General features: G+C 42.7%; 1 protein-coding gene across 5 annotated transcripts in view; it reads right to left on the reverse strand.

Moving 5' to 3' along the window:
* Positions 1 to 927: 927 nt before the first annotated feature.
* The window catches only part of STAT3 (signal transducer and activator of transcription 3), a 408,239-nt gene continuing 386,221 nt past the window's right edge, over positions 928 to 22,945 (reverse strand). For 4 of the 5 annotated variants that reach the window (XM_069237699.1, XM_069237698.1, XM_069237700.1 and 1 more), the window contains exons 23-24: positions 13,933 to 14,048; positions 928 to 7,163 (exon numbers count right to left, since the gene is read on the reverse strand). In XM_069237699.1, the coding sequence (XP_069093800.1) occupies positions 7,108 to 7,163; positions 13,933 to 14,048 (172 nt within the window). In that variant the 3' untranslated portion in view covers positions 928 to 7,107. The remainder of the gene's footprint in view (positions 7,164 to 13,932; positions 14,049 to 22,945) is intronic. The other variant, XM_069237702.1, reaches the window with a different exon arrangement.

Genomic DNA, 22,945 nt, shown 5'->3' on the forward strand with positions numbered 1-22,945 from the left:
GACGTTCCCATCAAGAGGCTCTAATTTTGATGACCTTTTAATAACAGTTGTGCAGGGGTGTTGGGGGGGGGGGGGGGGTTGGAAGGTGTTTCCACTTAACTTGGTCTTAAGAGTCCTTCAGTGTTACCTCATGCAGTAATACTATACAGGTTTTCGAGGAACCAAGCCTCCAGGGCAAATCTCGTTTTGTCCCCGAAAAAAAAGGCTGGGATTGTAGGAAACCAGTGCAGTAGCATGGACTTTACACAGGGGCCGTTCCTCTGTTAGGGACGAGGAGCGTCCTCCCAACCCCCAGAGAAGAAGCATGCAAAACTTTCACTACGAGGATAAACTATGTTTATTATCCCTTGTTGTGAAAGGGGCGGAGCATCTGGGGTGAGGAGCTGTGAGGGGGACTGCTCATCACACCTCCTCACTGCGCATGCATGTTTGGCCAGCCGGCTCGGGTCGGCCAAACACACATGCGCGATAGGCTCTCTCCAGCCCGGCGGGAGCCTGCACATCCTCCCAGTCTGCCTGGGAGGGCCTAGCCAGGGCACTCCCAGCCAATCCTGATGCTGCTTTGAGAAGCGTCAGGATTGGCCGCAGGGCAGGCTGGGAGCCTGTGCCTGCTTGCAGCCAGCAGGGAAGAAGAGCGCGGCACGGGGTCCGTGCCGAAAAGGTGTTTTTTATTCAAATTTAATTTTAGGTGACCCCCCTCCTTTCGCGCAAAGCAGGCTGCAACTGACTTTACATGAAATTTACCATTCCATATTTCCCTATCTAGTATTAATACGTAATTCTCAGTACTACCACAAATTGGAATTACCAATACTACCCTCTCGATAACAGTGGCTGTCCTACTAGTTATACCACATTGCAAATACAGGATGTCTTGTAATAGAGGCCGGACTAAATGAAAACCGCCAACATTAAGACAGATTCACATTTTGTTTTAGAATTCTTTATTTAAAGAAATCACAGAAATAAAATGTACAAAAACACATCTTTACAATGTAACTTATTCCAAAGCATGCTGAATTACAAACACAAGGCAAATAAGCATGGCTACTCTTGCAGGTTTTAAAGCAACAGTTAAGTTTGTAAATGACAACATGGAAACCATAGCAAATACATGGCAGTATGGCCTAACTCTCGCTCCTTCATCGAAAACTGACAACATACATAGCGCCTCGACACCAACTACCCAAGATTAATGTCAGAAACTAGAGACAGAACATACATCTAGGTGTACTACAGCTACCTCGGAGAGAGGCAAACATCTGTGCCAGCTGGTGATAGGATAACAAAAGGTACACTGAAAAACGTACAATGGAACAAAGAAACTTTAAATCAAACACCCACCCACCTGTTTCTGTGTACTTAAAATATTGCAAAACGGTTTCACATTGCATCTGCAAATAACTGTGTAATTGGTTATAGTTTCCATTTTTCTGTTCATGCAACAACAGCATGAAGATACTTTCACAATCAGGCCTTCTACCTTTAAATCATTCACTGCAATGGAACTGCATTGAAAACGCAACAAAGTGCTCCACTATATGCACTACAAAGTGTAGAAAATGTTATTCTCTATGGATGAAAACATTGGAAGGAGCAAATGCTTACAGTAAAAAAACTGGCAAAAAAACAAAATCAGTAATAACTTTGTCCCTCCTCTGATCACAAATCTACATTCCGAAAGATCTGAGCTTTAAGAGGCATGAGATTTTAGAAATTAACCATGTATTTAAGATAAAGATAGGGTGTGATATTTATATGCAGCTTTGTAATACAATATGCAATGGACAATCTGCTACAATTTCCCAGGCAGAGACCGAAGTCATGTTACTCCAGTTAGTTACAACGAACGAATAGGAATTAAAAAATTTGGAGGAATTATTTACAGTAACATTACTGCCAATTCGGATCCACGTATCTATTAGCAAATTTAGAGACAGATAAGTTAGTTCTTTATTCTATAATGTTTTTTTTTCTGGCAATCTAATCGTGCACCTGTACAGACAATTTTGAACCTGTGGTGTCTTAAGACAAAAACTATCCACTTGTTCTAAAGCTTTTTAAAAGCGAAACCATTCATTCGACCTCATTTCAAGCGGTATTAGCTTTGTTAAAACTCCGACCTCACTACTTTTATATACCCCAGGCATGTATTACAATGAAATCACAAAAGCTTGAACATCACGTGGGCTGCAAATGCTGAGGTGCATACCATAAAAGGCTGTTGCCTATGGAACATATTTTGTACCCACGTGGGCTGCACATAACTTTTTTGCCAAAACCATGCATTTTAATGGGTTATTCAAAGTGCTCAGCATTTACTTTATTAAGTAAAGTCATATGGTCTCCATCTTTTTATCTACAAATATATAGGTATATTTAGTTACACTATGAGGGAAATAACATTTCCATCTTTCTTTCTGAAAAATGGGCCACTGCATTTTTCCTAAGTCTTAAAGCCCAAGACTATCATTAGCTGTTGTACATCGACCAACTAACTGGAGGGCACAAAAATAAAAAAATAAAAAAAATCTACAACCCTTACCTGCGACGCATTTTGACAACGTGTGTGTGGGTTGCTGAATCTACATAATTGCTTGGAACAAAAGCCATCACCACAAATTGGCTGATCTGCTGCATCTGGTACTACAGATAGCAGACACAGTAACTACTAGGTGCAGGACTACCACCCGATTCAGAGCTAAAAGGTCAGAATTAGTATAACCACAACAATCTGGGTTTTATACATTATTTCAGCACATTCCTCCGCAGAGCATTTTCTTCCTCCGGATAAATTCAGGGTTAACTATGCCTGAGGACAATCTTGACTGCATAGGTTTTCTCCCAAACTAATAATCACAATTCAACTGCAAGCTCCCACTTGTGAGTGAAAGAGAATTGTCAGGAAACTTGTAATGAGGCCCTATGTGAATGAAAGCGCCCTAAACTGTGGCCAATTTAAATATGAATCATGGCAGAGAGATAGAGGGGCGTGTGGGGAGGTTTTTACACAGCACATATTAGTCTAGAGGAATCAGCATGGGTTCATGCAATGTTTTTATACATATATACAGTATACATTTATTCTAAACTGTCTCTGAAATGAGTCTGCTAATAAACCCTCAATCATACAGAAATAATATATACAAAAGCAATTGTCAGAATAATACTATGTAATTTTAATTAGCAAACTGTAACTGCTTATAACAGAATTTAGATAAGGCACAGAAATGTTGTATTTGAAAAAAAATATTGTGTTGAGTTGTGGGCCAAAAGAATCTTACTATATTGTTATTTCACTGGCAGTCATGGCAAGGTAGTCAAGCTAATAAAGAGACCATATGACATTATAACTGGTGTTCTGAGAAACCATCTGTGTGTCAGCTGCTATAAAACAATCCATAGAAGGGATTTATGGAATTATAAATCCTAAAGTACGCACAATAGAGAATTTTTGATTTAATGAATTGCTATAAACACGTCATTTGCAACTTTGCATTTTGTTTGGGCCTCATCATCCAAGGTTTTTTATCACTTATAAAAGGCATACTTCATTTCTCCACGTTATCCATCCTTTGGCCTTTTCTTGGGGAAATCAAGTACACACCATTTACATCTGAATGCTCTACTCTTAGCACTACTGTTTGGGAAATTATAATTTCTCCTAGAAACAGAAATCTGCATTTTTTAGGTTTATCTCTAAAATCAACTTGCTTTATTTAGCTGTGTGGTTAACAAAAGAGGTATCTGGTAGCATTCAGCAAAAACTATTACATTTGTTTGAACGTTGTCAAAAAAAATAATCCTTAGATTATTCCCTAAGGTCACGTGCACTGAGGAAGTCTCAAGAGAAGTAACAACTTTTCATAATATGGGGGTACCGGTATGTCCCTGGTGCATGTTAGTGATGATGGTGAAATCAAAAGCTTTTATTTTTTTAAGCAGTTGGGGCCAGATGTATGTAGCCTTTTTTGCTGCAAACCTCCCGATTCGCAGAATCGGGCCTCGACAAGAAAAAAGCACTTTGGTATGTACAATCCCTATTTTGCGATTCGGTAATCTATTGACTGAATCGCAAAATAGGTTTGCGAGTCGCAGTTAGGAAGGGGTGTTCCCCTTCATTATTGCGAGTCGCAGTGCGATGTATGATTGTTTTGTGCCCGTGAATGCGGTCACAAAACAATTGCAGTTAGCACTAATTTCAAATTGGTACTAACCCATTCGCAAACGTGAAGGGGTCCCCATGGGACCCCGTCCCCATTGTATATGGTAGCAAAAATACTTTTTCAAGGCAGGCAGTGGTTCCATGGACCACTGCCTGCTCTGATAAAATGAAAAGAAAACTTTTCATTTTTTTTTATTTATTTTTTTAAACGCATCCAGTTTTCTTTTAAGGAAAACGTGCTGCATTTCAAAATTAAAAAAAATGCTTTATTTAACATGGTGGTCTGCTGCCCCCAGTAGGCCACCATCCCTGTGAGTGCAGCCAATCACAATGGGGTCGCAAATTGTGACCTCCTTCATGAATATTAATGAGGTAGGTAATTTGTGACCACATTGGGAATCGCAAACTGTGAAGTACATATGGTTTTGCGACTTGCAAATGAGTCGGAAATTGCGACTTGCAAAACTCTGGGTCGTACATCTGGCCCTTGGTCTTATACGCCTATTTTTTTAGTCTGCATTTTGTAGATCGATTTTGTATAGTGGCACGTTCAGAGATCAAGTGTTTCAAAATGAAAAACATGGGGGATAGAAGGTTACCAGGCATGTATTTGCATGGGCATGATTTATTACCAGTTCTACAATATTACCGGGCCTCCTCCTCCACACTGATCTTTAGTTTTGCCTTATCCCGCTATCCTCGCCAATCTATGCTAAAGGACCTGGGGGATACTGATGAAAAATATCTCATGACAGCAAGCTAGCATCATACCAACTTTAAAGATATAAAATTCAGCGAGGACCAGACTTTTACATATCACGGAGGATATTATTCGGGCTTCTTTACTGCCTTTACTTTCCCAATCAAATATTTTTTATTCCGTACATTAATTCCGTAGGGTCAACAATCACATTGCTGAGAGAGAGCAAGAGTTTTAATGTCTTTTCTAGCTTGAAAGTTCCACTCACTGGAAAAGAAAAATTGGCAACATACTTCACATAAGAAACAAAACACATGAGAATATATTCATGCAAAACATTTTTTGCATAGCATTTTGAAGATCAAAAACACATTTGCTTTGCATCCTTGACTAAAAGGCCAAATAAAAACGTGAACCACTTTTTCAAACTCGCCCCATGTCAGTGTTCCTCTTTGAAGGGTGTCCAAGTGGACTTTTGCTTTTATTCACTGCGCTATTCATAAAACACTGCTCCAAACACAACTGTACTAGTAACTGCATTACTGGGAAATACTTAATACCAAATCTGATTTAAAAGGCACTATGTGTTTGCATCTTACACTCAGATAATAAGTGCTTAGCCATCTAAGAAATCAGTTTACAGCAGCCAATTTTACTCTTGGCTATTTTGAAACATGATGCCTTTTGTGGTCCTTCTTAGCCCTCATTTGGCTAGACTAAAACACCTTTAAGAGAACATCAACGCTTATACCGGAGTAGTGGGCATACAAACTGGTATTTTGGTTTTGTAGAGGTTTATTAAAAAAGGGTTATAAATATGAATTTATAAGTAGTAATACATTTGCAAAAAGTTTGAAGGATTTTTCTTTGATATCAATGTAACTGCAAGGAGCTTGAATAAAGCCCTACCACAAAGGTTAGAACAACTATGATGCATCTGTTTGAGAGAGGTACAGCTACTGAAAGACGCTACCAGGAATACAGACAACTCAAGAACTTGATGGTCAACACCAAGTGAAAACAGTTGGTCTTTCTCGAAGATGCAGTGTTCAAAATCTTGCTTCAGTTGCAAGTCAAGGTATAGCAAACCAAAAATCAGTTTGGAAAGATTTAGAAGTTTACATGAGCACTGACTGGTTTGCAAAGTAACTAGTCCAAAATCATAATCTTTATAAAGCAAGGGAAAGTGATTGATGGGGTACCTGAAAATAAGGATTTTTTTGCCATACTCTTAAAATAGAAACCATTTGCTCAGTGTAAAACCACTAAACTGTCCCTGTATAAGATGATGAACGAGATATTTTCACAATATTAAAGTTGAACCCAATGAGAAGGATAGGCCCTTTTTGTTATACCACTTCCTGATTGTGCGTACAATCACCACAAAACTGTGATATCAAATGTATACTTCTGTAGTTCCACTGTCAAGAGTTTAACTTCATTCTACTGATTCCCTCTCAGCTAAACAAGAGAACCTGTATGCACGTTGTGGAGGATGATTTTCTGCATGGCCCAACTGAACACAAAAAATTACATTAACATCAGAACGTACGTGAGGATGCTAAAACATTAATATACTTCCATACAATATCTGCTCTCCAAAGTGGTACGTCACTTTTGCAATGGCTTAATGAGGTAAGTGGCAATTATTTTCATATTTTCGCTGCCAGTGAGGGCATGGTGTGTTATGGCAAATCTGCCAAGGCATTCCAAAACATTTGGTCCGGATATCATGTCAAACTCTGAAGTGTTAAAAGCTATGAAATGGGCAATTATTTCATATTCATCTTATGAAGAGGAATTGTGAGGCCCCCAACACTGTTTCTATTAAACATTCAGAGCTCAAAGGTGAACTGATGATGTTCAGAAAAAAAGGGGTAAAGTGAGCCTTTCAGAGACTGCATCTACACAGAAGGCTAATGGCAAACTTAACAACTTCAAACACATTAAAAGGCACTTGTAACACAAAACAGGAGAAAAACATTTACAAGGGCCTTCCCGCAGGATCCTAACACCTGCTTAATAAATGAGCGGTCACTGTCACTGTAGACAGCAATACGTGACTGTGCCGAACGTTGGTTTCACTCCAGGTATGTAATTCAGAACATCCTGGAAACATGAAATAAACATGAACATGACGGGGCAGGGATGTGAAAGAACAGGAACAGAAAACTGCTTGCTGAGACATTTTTTCTTTGGGTACACAAACAAATGTGAGCGAAGCTCCAGTAAACACTGTATCTCACATTGGAGATGATGCACACTCAGCAGTCAGCTCCATGTCGAAGGTAAGTGTCTCTGGAAAAAAAAACACAGGAAAAACAAACATGTGACATGTAGATATAGCTTCCAAGAGCATAAGGCATAAGAAAAAGCTGCATGGATTGAAAATAAATGGCATTGCTATTTATGAAGCAGATAAATGTTAGTTGTGGCTGATACAATCTGCCTACAAATAACTTAGGTTTGAATAACTGGCCCTATTTATGGCTATGGTATTTCACTTTTATTTACGAGATTAGTATAATCTTATTGAAAAAAGACTTCGTAATAGGCTGAGTCACAATGTTGGTTGTGTTAAGATATGCTTGTTGTTAGGATGCAATTTCATCTCGGTATGATCATTTCGGAGGAGAATCGGACTAAATAATGTTGCTATTTGCTAAGTAACATATTACACGGACAAAGTACAATTAGATGGAGATATCGGATTTTAATTTACATTCATTAATAATGCATACTTCTAGTACACTAGTTATTACCTTATTTAGGTTACAAAATGGAGCGTAAATATCTGTTATGCTTTAGGAGAATCATTATTTTGTTTCTTCCATTTTTATATTTGGAGTTGCAAGGATGTTAGATTTGTTAACATCTGCCCTAATGATGGTCGCATGTATGTTAGGAGAGACCTAAACAATGACTTCAGTCTGCTGATTTCTAAGAATAAGCAGATTTGTTGTACATCAACCTTTGATGCTCTAATGGGACAATTGACTATGAAAGAGCAGCACGATAGTTACAGATGCATCCCTTTTATTATATCTTGGTGTTTTATTTAGATATTTTGGTGCACACTGTCTTTTGTAGAATTTATTAACTGAAATGAGTACTGAATAAATGAACAAGTAACTTACCTTCAGTTATGCTCTTTCTGCTCGATACTCTATCCAACTGTAGATTTAACTACCTTTTTGAATTCCCCTACCTGCATGAATGGATCTGGAAATTTTAAAGCCATTGCGTCTCGCGTGCTGACAGATGATACCAGCAGACTCCTCTGTGAACTCACGTCGCCTCCAAAAGATATGGCCCTCAGATTCGTCCCCATTCTGAGACATGGATCAGAGTGACAGTGTGCAAAATGTAACTAGAAATCTTCTTAGAATTCTAATGGGGGTGGTGAGGAATCTGCATTTATAAAGAGGATCTACCAAAAAGGACGCTAGCGAGGGTAAATAACCGGTTCAGATAGATCCTTCTAACTGCAGATTCTTCACATTCTGACCGAATACAAAAGCAGTACTTCCCAAAAGGTGGAGGGTTCGAGGAATATTCGTACACAGGAAGTCCTGCAGGCCCGAATGATTGAAAGGCCTCACTCTGTGGACTGGAGTGTGGAGACAGTAGTGCAGATGAAGGTGCGTACTGATGCCCATGTAGCAGCCTGGCCAATGCTGTGTGGCATTCTTGGCTCTGGTCGAACGATCCCTAATGCAGCTCCTTTTCTGGCCAAGGCATACCATGTTTTTATGCACAGGATGATCTACTTAGACATGGTTCACTTCTGAACTGCTGTTCCATTCTTCACAGCGACAAACCAACAAAAAGCTGGTTATTTAGCCAGTGATCCTTTGTGCGTTTAATGTAAACGATAAAAGCTATTTTTGGGTCCAATCGCTGAAGCCTCTCCTTCTCCTTACAGGAGAATGGTGGAGCAAAAAAAGAAGGGATAATGATTGACCGTCCACTGTGGAAGGGTGATACGACTTTTGGAAGGAAGGAAGCACAAATCAATGGCATCCTTTTGTCAAGTAAGAAGGGGGTAAACGGACCTGTATCTCAGTAGGAAGTAATTGTGATGAGAAATCCTGTTTTAGTGGTCAGCAGTCTCAATGAACAACTGGGCAAAGCGCTAAAAAGAGTGTACATTAAGAATGAGGACCAAGTTAAGGTCTCACTGGGACATCATGCAGGATGGAACATACATGCAAAACCTTTTAAGACACAATTCACAATTGTGATTTGATTAACGACCACTGGTTAAGAAAATGATGAAAGGCCGAAAGGGTTCACAAATAAGCTTTGTTGGTGCCCACAGCAAAACCTTCCCGGGCCTTCAGAATATTAGACAGCTTGACACGAAGAGGCTCTTTGCACTAGACCACAAATTTCACCCAATTAACAAAATAAACTTGCAGGCAGATCAGTTCCACTCAGTGCAGCTTAATGTTTGCTGGAGGTGGTCTTTGTGTAGATATGGGTGCAGGACTCTGTTCTTTTGCTGAAACAGGTGGGACTCCAGAAGACATAGGTGGACCAGAAGTCGAATGCTTCACTTCAGCAAATCCGAGTATCACACGCTCCCATTCTATGCCAGTTGCAATGAGAGGAGTCCGGCCCCTACTGATTTTCCTCAGAAACCGCAACTGACTGTGTTGAGTCCACCTTCAATAGCCTGTCGTCGAAGTACACGAATAAGTGTGTCCCCGTCCAACGAAGATGGGCTACAACAATTGTCATACTCTTTGTAAACACTCAGGGGGATGGAGTGAAGCTGAAGGGCAGAATGTTATATGTTCCAAACCAACTGCAAACAGGCATGGGTCGGATCTAGAGTAGGGGCGACTGGAACACAGGCTGATACATAGTAGAGCCAAGGGTGGGCACTAGAAGGGGGCCTAGTAGAAGCTCAGAGTGGTCAGTCAGTGCGGGGGAGGGTCCCACAGGTGGAAGTCGGTCCGGGGACACATGTAGTTCCATGGAGCAAAAAGGCCCCACAGAGGAAGCCAGCATTATCTGGAAAAGTTGCAACATCGGACCAGGGAACTCTGACGCACTAGGACTAGCCTCAGATCGGAGTAGGACCAGTCAGACAAGGGAGGGGCTGGTTCAGGTTCGTGGAGAGCCATATGCACAACTTCTCCTTGGAGCAAGAGAGATAGGACGGAGTGGAGTCCAGTTTGGACTTCATGTGTTTATGGTTAGACATAATCTTTGACTTCACTTTCTACTTACCAGAGGATAGTGTATTAGAGCAGGATTGGGGTGGGTCTGAGAACACAGCAGGATTGAGACTTCGCTAGGAAGTGTTTGTGGGACTGCAGGGCGGGCACATGAAAGTACACATCCTGCAAAAACACCACCTAGTCTCCAGGATGGAAGGAATCTGTGCCACAGTCAACACCTTGAACTTATCCTTCTGAAAGAAGGTGTTCACAAATAGAAGGTCTAGTATCTGCTTGAGTCCTTCATATTTTATTTTTAACCAAATATGTACCAGGAATAACACCCATTGTCATTCTCTGCCTCACGGACTCTTCTCCATGCCCCTTTGTCCAGCAGTGACTGATATTAATGAGAAGAAATGGAAGCATGATCTGTCAAAGTTTGGGAAAAAAAGGCAGACGGAACAGGAAGGAGCGCGGATGTTAAAGAGCATAACCAAGCTGGAGGACCTGTAGCACAAACTGGTAAAAGGTAACACAGTGGTGACCCAGGCACGTAAAAACAAATTCTCCTCCTACCAGCTGTCCAAAACGTTGGGAGGGTAAATCAAAGTGACTTGGTTGCAGCTGCGTCAGGCGACGAGGAGTAGGGAAACTGATGTTCACAGCCTCTGCTGCCATGAAGCGCTCTAAAGCCACAAAGCGGTACTGGCAGTTGCACAGCTGGTGGAAGCTGCCTTTTGGATAGGCGAGACTCAAAAAGCACTCTCCAGATTTTCAGTATTGCTGGTGTAACTGATGGACTAGGGTTTGCAGGCCCAACGAATAGCTGATACCAAAGCGGCCTTTGGGACGCTCCAATATAGTTAGCTTTTTTCTTTTGTGTCCCCTGAAGACTGTGTTGTGCACATAAAAGCATAGGGCACACTGGTACCCACTGCGTAACCTACGCAGTCTCTTGCATCCAGACCAGCTCTCAACACATGCTTAGCTGTGCCTGTCCAGCTTGAATCGTTTGAGCATCGAGTGGTTGTGTATAGCATCCCAGCAGGCCATCGATATTCAGGGAACACAAAGTCAAACTGGCTGACAAGACTCTTTCCGAATACATCAATGTGCTTGGATTCCCCATCTGCCAGAGCACTGGAAAATGTGCTGGGGTTAACTTTGCTGGTGGAAGCCTCCGCCATTAAGCTCTCAGGAATTGCATGCCTGGTCAGATTTGCATGCCCCCAGAGGCAGGCTTATGACAGCCAGCCACAGGACAACTTATTGGGGGAGCCAATCATGTCTTAGATCAATGTATCTGTCAAACCTTTGTTAAAGGGTATCAAAGGCTCTAAAGTAGCAGGCCCAACCTGAAAGATTTGTCAACATATTTGCTTTCGTCTCTTGTAACTGAAGATTCAGCACTTGTGCTGCCTTTCAGTCTACTACCACAAAACACTCTTGTGTGCGTGTGTGTGGAACTCAATTCGTTTTCACAGGTAGGATTTAGGCTGCCGTCATTTAGTAAACCCAAACAGAGCTAGCATAGATAAAATTAAGGGGGAAGCAGTGCTTAATTTGTGCTTGTTGTTTCTGGTGCTGGCACCAGCGCTTATTGTTCTGCCTCACGCACTTACTGCGAGCAAAAGACACATATGGAAAAGACAGTGGGAGAGAAAAACGAGAAACCGTCAAAAAAGAAGAAAGCAGAAAGCTGGAAGAATGAGCTGAAGGGGCAGGGAGTGGATTTAAATGGATTGAAGAGGCCCGAGATGGCTTCAGGATTACGCTGCCTTACTATGCTGTGTTCCCACATTTAATTGCAGCAGCCGTGTGTTTAAGAGGAGGGCTTTGGGCACCGGCACATTTTTATTTACAAATTAAGCACTGGTGGGAAGCAATTATATGCCTCCTTGTCATCCTTTTCATTCATTACTTTTTGAAGGCCCTGAATCATCCAAGTCTAACCCAAACAAGGCTGCCAGACTATCGTAGTACTGGCATCGAGGGAGAGGCTGGGAATCTTCCAAACAGAAGGTTATCTCAAATCAGGACAGAAGCAACATCCGCTTCATCCTGGAAACAGGCATGGGTCGGATCTGGAGTAGGGGCAACTGGAGCAGAGGCTGATACACAGTAGAGCCAAGGGTGGGCACTAGAAGGGGGCCTTATAGAAGCTCAGGTTGGTCAGTCAGTGCTGAGGAGGATCCCACAGGTGGAAGTGGTATTGGGGACACATGTAGTTCCATGGGGCAAAAAGGCCACACAGAGGAAGCCAGCATTATCTGGAGAAGTTGCAACATTGCCTCCCTGAAGGTACCTCTGCTGAGATATCGACAACGGCCCGGGGAACTCTGATGCACTGGGACTAGCCTCGGATCGGAGTAGGACCGGTCAGGCAAGGGAGGGGCTGGTCCAGCTTCTTGGAGAGCCATATGCACAACTTCTCCCTGAAGCAGGAGTGATAGGACGGAGTGGAGTCCAGTTTGGACTTCGTGTGTTTATGGTTAGACATAATCCATGACTTCACTTTCCACTTACCAGAGAATAGTGTTTTAGAGCAGGATGTGGGTGGGTCTAAGACCAAAGCAAGACTGAGACTTTGCTGGGACTGAGACCTGCATGCTTCTTGTGTTCAGCACCATGCACCTTTGCTTCCCGCTCCCTGATGGCCTCCAGGTGCTTTAGGGAGCATTTGTCCCAGGACTTTAAGTTGGGCTAAGACATTAAACACCACAGACGGATGTCATGCGGATCTGTTTCCTGCAGTTGCGGCTCGTCTGCCTTGTGGAATCCATATTGCTAGCACACTCTCTAGTAAAACGATATTGGTATTGGTGAAACACTGCAAATGTTTGGGATCAGAACGCAGGATCTGCATCAGCGGGCGTGTAAAGAAAGGATCTGACGTTAGTGAGCAAGTGTGGCGCCTATATACGGTTCTGTGCTGTTACTTCCAGAAGCGATGTGAGGGCAGCATGGAGTCCAATGGCGTACCTATCAGAGTGCAGGAGCACTTGCTAGAGGAAGTTCTGAATCCAGAAATAATAAATGTTTTTAGAGATAGTTATAAAAACCGACTCATTTGCAAATTAAGAGAAATGATAGTTAATCCACCTCCAGGAAGTACAGTGTATAAAGCAGACCCATATTCCAAGGGGAGGAATGGGTAGCTCTGCTTGAAAGAAAATTATTACATGCAGCAATGCTTCCAAGTACATTCAAACCACCAAACTGCACTTTTCGCTCCATATTTTGCCTCGATGTCAACCAGAGCTTTATTAATCTATGTGAAACCCTACACTACATCTTACTGTATAAGGCATAAAAAAAATGAAAAGGTGTTTCCCTGGGTTTCTGCCCCCTAGGTTGGAAGACATGCTGCTCTAGTAATTCTTCGAAACGTACAGTATTATTTACTCACACTTCATATCTGCCAATCAGTTTTAGTAAGCGGACACACACGAACAGGCCATCAACAACGATTTGTGGCAGTGGGACGAGCATCAATTAAATAGTTTGTCAGAATCTGGAAGCAACTGGTTGATCTTTTAAATAAAAGCTATTTCTGTCACAGCAGAAATATAAATTAATGTTTCATGAATTGTGAATTTATACACAATTCGGAACACAAAATAAAATGTAATATTATACATGCTCGAGTATTCAAGACCTACAGTCTGGTTCAATAGTTTTGATTGGTTTTCCCTGATGGTTTGCTGCACCTTCCTTCGTAAGGCCATCAGAGGCTCCCCACCAGTTCCAGCCACTTCACGCACAACCACCACCCCAAAATCAACCACACTGAAAGTTAAGATAATGAAATGAAAATGCCAGTTCTTTTTGTAAAATAACAGCGCGTATATAAAGGTGCAAGATACACCCAAGGAATGTACCGCTTCCAAACTTACCAAACTGACCTGCTGGGCTGGCTTCAGCTCCTTCCCCGTTACTGCCAAACTGAATCAGGGACTCAAAAGTTCGAGGAGACATGGGCATATCAAGGGAACCAGCAGCGCAGGTGGTTCTAGAAGAAACCAGAAGAGACAGAACACGCCAATAACCCACAGATACCAGAGAGAGGTTGGAAATAATAAGAGGACATGCCATTACATTCAATTCCCCATTTAGTAAGACAATAAAATACTAATTTCAGTACTTTGTACTCGGGCATTGTTTATTTGCTAGATGGCCATATATTTATGTAATCCTATGCTAACGCAACTCTAGGGCAGACCTATTAAAAACACAAAAACTGCAGACAACATGGACCTCCTATGGAAAGCAGCACCGTAGGTAGGGACAGAACGGCTACAGATCTTAAACGGAACCTCTTGCTGCTTCATTCATAGTACTTATGAAAAGTGTTCCCTGATTTGTGAGACAAGCATCGAAAATCTCTACAGGCTAAATTTACAGTTTGACTATTGCTATAGGTAAACTCGTTTTTAAACATCCCAATGCAAATAAGCTAGTATTCTCTCAGTACGTAGTGATATTCTAAATACAATTCACAAGTACAACTAAATAAAGGCTGAGGGGATTTTTCTGTGAAAAATACCACCTCAAATTAAAGAAATAGCGACCACAAAGATAAGCAGAAAAAGGCCACTATGGAACTCTCTGCTTCCAGCCCAGATGAATGACAAAAAAACATACGGAAGGCCAAAAAAAAAAAAAAAAACACGGGGACAGTAATTCATGAAAAACAACACTGCAGTAACTAGGAAACCTTGACGTTCAGAACAAAACAAGTTACTTACCTTCAGTAAAGCTCTTTCTGGTAAAGACTATCTAGCCCCAGATTCCTCACCTTTTGAGTATTCCCGAGGCATCAGACTGGACACAGGAACTTTTTCAGCAGTACCCCTGTGCTCCGGAAGGTGGCGCCTTGCAGCTCTGCACTGATGCCGTTCTGCTGTGGAAATGATGTGCGGGGCATTTATAGGCACCACTCCTACCCCCTAACGACTGTTCCTTTATTTGCACTCCACTAGACTTGAATCCTGAGCTCCTGTACTCGTCTCTTTAAGACTTGTATCTCAAAAGTTTTCCAATGTGCAAGGGATGTCATCCCGCCCCCCCCTTCCATCCCTCAAACTACAGGTCACAAACAGATAACTGTGATAGACAGCCACCACGTATGCTTGCAGTGCCTGGGATTGAGCCACAACTCCAAGGCCTGCATCAACAGTTCCTGGTTGAACTTGAAGGCCTTCAGGCAATGTGAGGCGAAACTGTACCTCGCCAAGCATAAGACTCCGCATCAGTCGCTCCAAGTCACAGTCCATGTCCAAAGTTCATGCAAAACATCCAACAAATTTTCTTCCAAGAGGTCTGTATGGTAGGAACTACACCTAGCTACAACCCTATTAACGTCCAGTGTAATAAGATTTTGTAGATGGATGCCGGCAGAATGACATCCATAACTTCGGAAGGGAGGTCAAAAGAAGCCTACCATCACACTCAATCCCCACGCCTGGAGGTGTGGATTGCACAAGCCCAGGTTTAGGATTCTGCACTGCTGCTGCGACAGAAGGCCCTTCTGAAGTGGCAGCCTGATCAAAGGACAGATGCTCATGACAAAAAGTTCCAGGTACCACACTCTCTGTAGGAGGACGATCTTCCTCAAAGCTCAGGGCAGGACAGGCAGACGTGGAAAGGCATACAAAAGTCACAAGCTCCACTCTAGACACAATGCATCTCCGAGAAAGAGCCTTCTTGGAAACTCCAAAGCATAAAAGTGTTGACATGGTGTATACTCAGCAGTGGCAAAGAGATCAAGGCAGAGATCTCCTCACTGCTGGAAGACCACCTGCGCCACCTCCCAGTGAATATGCCTTTCGTGATTTGCTAGGTGTCGCCCGCCCTTGTGTTTAAAGATGCCACCATGTGGCTCGAGACCAGGGTACACCCTGACGGCTCAGCCAGACTGGCAGCACATAGCCTCTTGGCACATGACCCAAGATTCCACCCTGCTCCGCTTGTTGCAATACCCCATGGTCAGAGGGTGGCGTTTCATGGCAGTCGAATGTACCACAACTCCAACATTTTGATGTGGAGCTCGGTATCTGCTAGAGACCAAAGACCTTTGAGCTTCAGACAGAATAAGAACTATAAAGGAGCACAAGGGTAGTAGGGGTGACTCGTGTCGCACTTCTAGGTAATACAACAAAAGTAATTACACAGGTAAGTAAACTAGAGCAAATTCTGGTGCAGCATGGACCCGTGCCTTACTACCCAAACGGCACACAGATGGGTATCAGAGTACCCAAGGATAAAATTAGAACAAATAGGCCACAGCACACAGACTATATTGTCCAATCATATGGTGGGGATGATAGATCCCTGGTAGTGCGTTTGAAGGTTTAGAAGAAGTAAACGGTAAAGAGAAATCTTGAGTCTTGTAAGTAGACGGTGTCCTTTATTTGTAGACGTTAGAAATCAAAGTGTCATCATGAAAAAACAGCCAACACGTGTTTCGTCACACAAGTGACTTCATCAAGGCTGGGCCGTGCGGCCAGAGTAGTAGAGAATAATCAGCTAAGTAGGCTGAAATAAAGAAAAGAATATCTTGTTAGGAAAATGTAACTAAGGGTAATGACACTGCCCGAGCAGCAACGGGTAGGTTGAGTGTTGATAACGTAGGTTGATCTCGTAGATTGATAAAAGTATGAGAAGCCCTGATAAGCCTTAATGAGAGGGTAGTGTTCTGTCAGTCATGTAGGAGTGGTTGTATCAAAGCTTGTGGGAGAAGCAACATCGGTTGAGGCCTTGTCACATTTGGCTCGTGTTTGGACAAAACAATTGGGTCTTCCTCTGGTATCATTGGCAAGCATCCACATGGCAGGGACTGATGTGTTTTGCGTCGCAAGGTAGAGTGCCCCAGATTCGGCTGAACTCTCAGGGTGGTTAGGAAGCACAAACTGCAAAGATGGATCCGCCGACTGTAATCCAACTGAAGGGCCTCAGATCCTTTGGGTCAAAGATGCACCAGAGGGAACAAAGGATTTACAACATAGTTTCTTTCAAAGTCTCTACTTGTTGCACCATCATTGATGGACCGGAAAACTTGGAAGGAGCTCCTTAACTGCTTCCCGTACAGACGCTTACCAGGCATTACTTTTGGCTTATCAGGGCCTCACATACCTGTATCTACCTACGTGATCAACACCCAATCTACCCGTTACTGCTCTTGCAGCCCCCCATTTTTTTCCCTTAGTTTTATGATCTCATTAAGGCTTATCAGGGCTTCTCATACTTTTATCAATCTACGAGATCAACCTACGTTATCAACACTCAACCTACCCGTTGCTGCTCGGGCAGTGTCATTACCCTTAGTTACATTTTCCTAACAAGATATTCTTTTCTTTATTTCAGCCTACTTAGCTGATTATTCTCTACTACTCTGGCCGCACGGCCCAGCCTTAATGAAGTCACTTGTGTGACGAAACACGTGTTGGCTGTTTTTTCATGATGACACTTTGATTTCTAACGTCTACAAATAAAGGACACCGTCTACTTACAAGACTCAAGATTTCTCTTTACCGTTTACTTCTTCTAAACCTTCAAACGCACTACCAGGGATCTATCATCCCCACCATATGATTGGACAATATAGTCTGTGTGCTGTGGCCTATTTGTTCTACCTTTGAGCTTCAGCAGTCTCTGGCAAACTCCCCACCCCTGCAGTTATGCCTCCTGTCCCTGCCATCTGGTTGGGGAATAGAGAGAGGCCTGTCCGCTGGATTGAGGTCCATCATCCACTACTACAGTACTTTTGCAGCCTCCTCTGAAATCTGAATGGAATTCAACAGACTCCCTAGGTGCTGAGCCCACTCAGACTTCAGATATCACTACAGAGCCCACATGTGCCATGTGGTGTAGGCCACCAGCAGGAGGCAGAGGCCCCAGAAGTTGCAGAGCTAGTTTCACTGATGCCCAAGACCAAGGCTGACCTATCAAAATCATAGCCCAAATGTCCTAAACTCGAACTGGAGAGAAGGCTCAAAACTGGCTGTAAAGAACGGGAGCCTCAGCGAAGGAGTTAGGTGTGTCTTCTGCAAGTCGACTGCAAAAGATGTTAGGTCTGTCATCGTCAGGGGGTACTCTACAACTGACTTTGGTAAGTCCATCATTAACAGCCAGTCATCAAGGTAGGGAAACACCGATATACCGGACCTCCAAAGACTTGCTGCAACCACCGTCAACACTTTTGTGCACACCAGAGGGGCACTGGTGATGCCAAAGTAGACCAGGGAAAACTGAAAATGCTATTTGTCCACCATGAACAGCAGATAACACCTGTTGGACTTTAAGACAAAGATATGAAAGCAGGTGTCTTTCAGGTCCAGTGCTGCCATTCACCCTTCTGGGTTCAGAGCCAATAGGACCTAGGCCAATGTGAACATCTCAAACTTTACTTTTTCCAGGAAGTTGAGAGCGCTATGATCTAAAATGCAACAAAGACCTCTGTCCATCTTTAGCACCAGGAAACAACGGGAGTAACATTCAGCCCGATGCCAGAACACTCTAGGGTTTCCTTGTCCAAAACAGCCTGGACTTCCTGATGCAAAATGTGCATGTGGTCCTCCAAAAGCCTGATAAATATGAGATATGGAGCTGGGCCAGACAGAAATGGCAGGGCTAGGTGGACTATCTGGAGCACCAATTTGTTGGATGTGATGATGTGCCACCCGTAGAGGAAATAACCCTTATCTTTCCTCTGACCGAAAGGCCATGTGCTGACGGGGCCCAACCCTAAGCAGCTTAGAGGTATAAGTGGGAGGGGTGTTGGCGGAAGTAGGAGGGCTGTAAACTGCTGCTGAGGGCCAGGATATTGATGCCGGATCCCTGACTCGAAAATATTTTTTTCAGGGGTATGGGGGTGGTCTATTGTTGGGGTGTTAGGCCTTTATGTTATTTTTGAGCCAGACTCCGTCCAAACCCTCAAATGGGGTGAAATTTCAGGGGATACAGTCTTACAGATGCAGTAAGGCCAAGTCAGCGTGTTGCGGCCCTCCTCTTTTTGAAGAGCTCCAGTGCAGAGTCTGCTTTATCTCCAAAGAGAAGGGAGCCGTTGAATGTCATATCCATCAGAGACAATTGGATGTCACCCGAAAAACCAGTGGGTCTCATTGATGTGTGAATCTGAAGTCCCACACAGGTACCAAGTGCCTTGCCTAAGCAGTAAGCAGTGCCCAGCCAGAGCAGATGACCTACTTTGTTGCGTATGGACCACCTTGAATAATCTGCGCTAAATTTCTGCAATATGCATCAGGGACTGTCAGCAAGATCTTGCCAACCATGTCCCATAACACATGCAAGTATCTTCCTAAAGAGCTGCTGGCACTGGCTGAGGGACAAGACTATCAGAAAAACACATATGCTTTCCAAATGCCTCCTTACATTTTGATTTCCTATCAGGAACTGTAGTAGAAAATTAGTTAGAAAGGCAGGATCCTCTGGGGGCAGGTCTGTGTCATCTAGCCACCTGACCATTTAATGGTATGCAAGAACGAGGTTTGGCCCAAGTGCCCATTAGTGTATCTGTCAGGGGCTCGTTAAAGGAGAAAACCAGTTCTATCCACTGGCCTCGTGAAGGGCCATGTATAACTTGTCATCATTGTAACTATGGAGTGCATCATCCCCATCATCTCCTTTACCGTCTTCTAGACTATGCTGACTGTGTTCAGAGTGTCAGCCAAAGAGGTTTTGGAGTGTCTGTAGGTGAGTCCTAGATAAGGGTAGTGTTCTGTCAGTCATGTAGGAGTGGTTGTATCAAAGCTTGTGGGAGAAGCAACATCGGTTGAGGCCTTGTCACATTTGGCTCGTGTTTGGACAAAACAATTGGGTCTTCCTCTGGTATCATTGGCAAGCATCCACATGGCAGGGACTGATGTGTTTTGCGTCGCAAGGTAGAGTGCCCCAGATTCGGCTGAACTCTCAGGGTGGTTAGGAAGCACAAACTGCAAAGATGGATCCGCCGACTGTAATCCAACTGAAGGGCCTCAGATCCTTTGGGTCAAAGATGCACCAGAGGGAACAAAGGATTTACAACATAGTTTCTTTCAAAGTCTCTACTTGTTGCACCATCATTGATGGACCGGAAAACTTGAGTGCACTGACATAACTTGTGGCATCAGTTTCTTTGTAGAAGACCGAGAGGCACCTTGACATTCTTCCAGTGTTTTCCCTTTGATTTAGACTAACCTGAACACTTAAGAGTGTGATGAAGATCTTTCCCCTGAACAACCTCGAAAGCAGCGTGCCATCTACTTCGTCTGGGATCAGGTCTTACACACCTTTCCACGGTGTTTGATAATGAAGAGTTTGGCTTTGCGGTGCCAGTTCATCATCCAGGTGCAATCCTCGCTTGACCTGGAGTCGTGCACGGATCCTAGACACCAGAGACATACACCTGCTTTGTAACACCCCCTACAAGATTTAAATAGTTTTCCGGGAGCATGTTTCCTTGCACACTGTGATACAATGATTGTGAAAAAATACATCAAAAGACCAGAAGAAAGTGTGGGAGCAAGCTCCGAATCTGCATTTTAAGGTGCAGAAAGAAAGGAACGGATGTCAGCATGCAGGGGTGGCATATATGTGTGGCTACTTCCCGGGCTGACCGCAATTGATGCAGTCGCATAACTCCTCCTGCTGGTGCGCAGGAACAATGCTGAGAAAAATCTCTGGATCCAGTCTGCTGTCTGGGGGTGTTTACAAAGTGAGGCATCTTTGTTTAGTATTCATTAGAAAAATTGTTTCATAGTACAACGGCCAGTAAAACGTAACAAGGATCATAGCTCAAAGAAAATAATAATAAAAAAGGCACAATCTGAATAAGAGTGATAGAAAAACTTTGACAAAGGCAGAATGTGAAGGTGTTATTTAGGCCGGGAGGTATATCCTAGTAGACAAAAAAGGTAAATAATGACTAATGAGGTGTTACTTCTACAAGGATAAGAATGGAAACAAACTAGGTACATATAATGATTTTAAGTACAAAAACTGCTGTTTTGGAATACCAAAACATGCTTCAGGAAACAAAGAATATTTTATGTCAATTTATTAAATTAGGAATGGTGCTGAGAAAAGGGCAAAATGATAAGTAACACGGGAAAAAGAACTTTATTCATGCTGTATTGTCCTTGATGCAACTATGGTTTACATTCCAAAGAGAGCTAGACTGTCAACAGGATTTCCCTAATAAAGGGATTATTGAAATGAGCAATCAGCTTTAAGGCTCTTTAGGCAGGCTATCTACTGAATGCTTACTGAAAGACGAATAAGCCACATTTTGAAATCTACTAGAAAGCATAAAAATGTATATTGTAATGTAGGCTGTGAAAGTAACACCGAAACTTAACATCAAGGGATATCTTAATCTTTCTAGAAATTAATTTAACTATACCGTTCCTACCTGGGGGAGCTGTTTGAAAGAGCTTACTATCTTGAGACTGGTGCCAGCTGTGAGTCATCTCCAACCAAAGGTAACCTGCAGGCAGAGCATAATTCTCTTTGAGGGATCTATTCTGGACTACAGATTGATGATTCTATTGGGCATCATATGGGAAGATCACTGGGGTTGGAGTCTCAGATCAGCATACATTTGTTAATAAATCCTAACCCGGTGTTTTTTTTCCCCCAGTTACAAAATCAATGACCACTCTTCCACTAGCCAATTCACATCCAATATTTTGATTAAAAAACGTAAGGAATTAGGCTCTGGCGGGTTTTTGCAGCATGTAAATCTTGGAAGTTGAGACTGTGGGAAGTTTAAATAGGAAAAATATTACCATCACGGTACACACAGACCAAAGGATATCTTTAGTCACAAATAATGGTCCCCCTGTCACCTATTGATGAGACAATAAAACAACCTGTTTCTCCGATTTATACATTAGACAGTAAAGCAAATGAAAAGTTACTTACTTGTAATCCTAGTTCTCAATTTTGTGTAGGATTCCAGAAGACCAAAGGGAAATTAATGGTTAGAGTGGCGGCTAAGATGTAAAGTTGGGGAAAGTGGGGACACTGTTCTACAGGGAGGCAGGTGGCTCATTCATTAATACAGTGAAGATGGGGAACAAACATTTCAAGTAGCTTTTGATTCTACAAAATGGTGCCTTCACCATCATCCATAGGCACAGAATAGAGAAAAACATCTGCATCTACTATAGCAGGAGACTTACATCTAAAGAATGGAAAAAAGATGGATACCTATCAGATACATGCTATCTACCTAGGCTACTATTCTGCCCTCAACAGTCCAGTTAGTAGGGCCTCTAAAATATGCAACTTAACCTTCAGCCAGCCACTCTACAAATCCTAGCTGCTGATTAACTTTAGAGATGTTTCTACAAAAGGCTGTGATACTTTGAAGGAATAAGGTATATGCTTTCCTGACATAAATAGTTAAACTCTTGATAGCAAATTATTATATATGACAAATGTGTGATTCAGATTGCTTGTCTTCATTCCTGTATATATGGGCACATGCTTGACAAATAATTGCTGACCTGTAACACCAGACACCCACCACCTACATAGAATTTGAACTACTAATGGAACCGGATGTAAATCAAAAAAGATTGCTGATGATGTACTCCTGTGACCTATGGAGTGACTTGAGGCAATTCCTGCTTTTTTGTGGCTCTCCAAAGCTGAAAGACATTCTCAAGGATCAGGTAAGCTAACTTTAGAAGTCCACCAGCAAAAGAGGACTTGAGGCATCCTGGAAGAACCACCAGCAGGTCCGGCTAGAACTGGATGAGACACATGACTGAAAGATGAGGTTGCATAGAATTTTTTTAGACTGCAACCAGTAGTTTGGCACTTGAAAATTTTTTCTTGAAAGTTTAGGAATCTTTGTAGTTGCCAAGATGAATATATTTAACTTCATATGAAGCTGGGATTTCC

Source organism: Pleurodeles waltl, chromosome 6 (genome assembly GCF_031143425.1).
Source record: "Pleurodeles waltl isolate 20211129_DDA chromosome 6, aPleWal1.hap1.20221129, whole genome shotgun sequence".
In the NCBI taxonomy this organism is placed as follows: Eukaryota; Metazoa; Chordata; class Amphibia; order Caudata; family Salamandridae; genus Pleurodeles; species Pleurodeles waltl.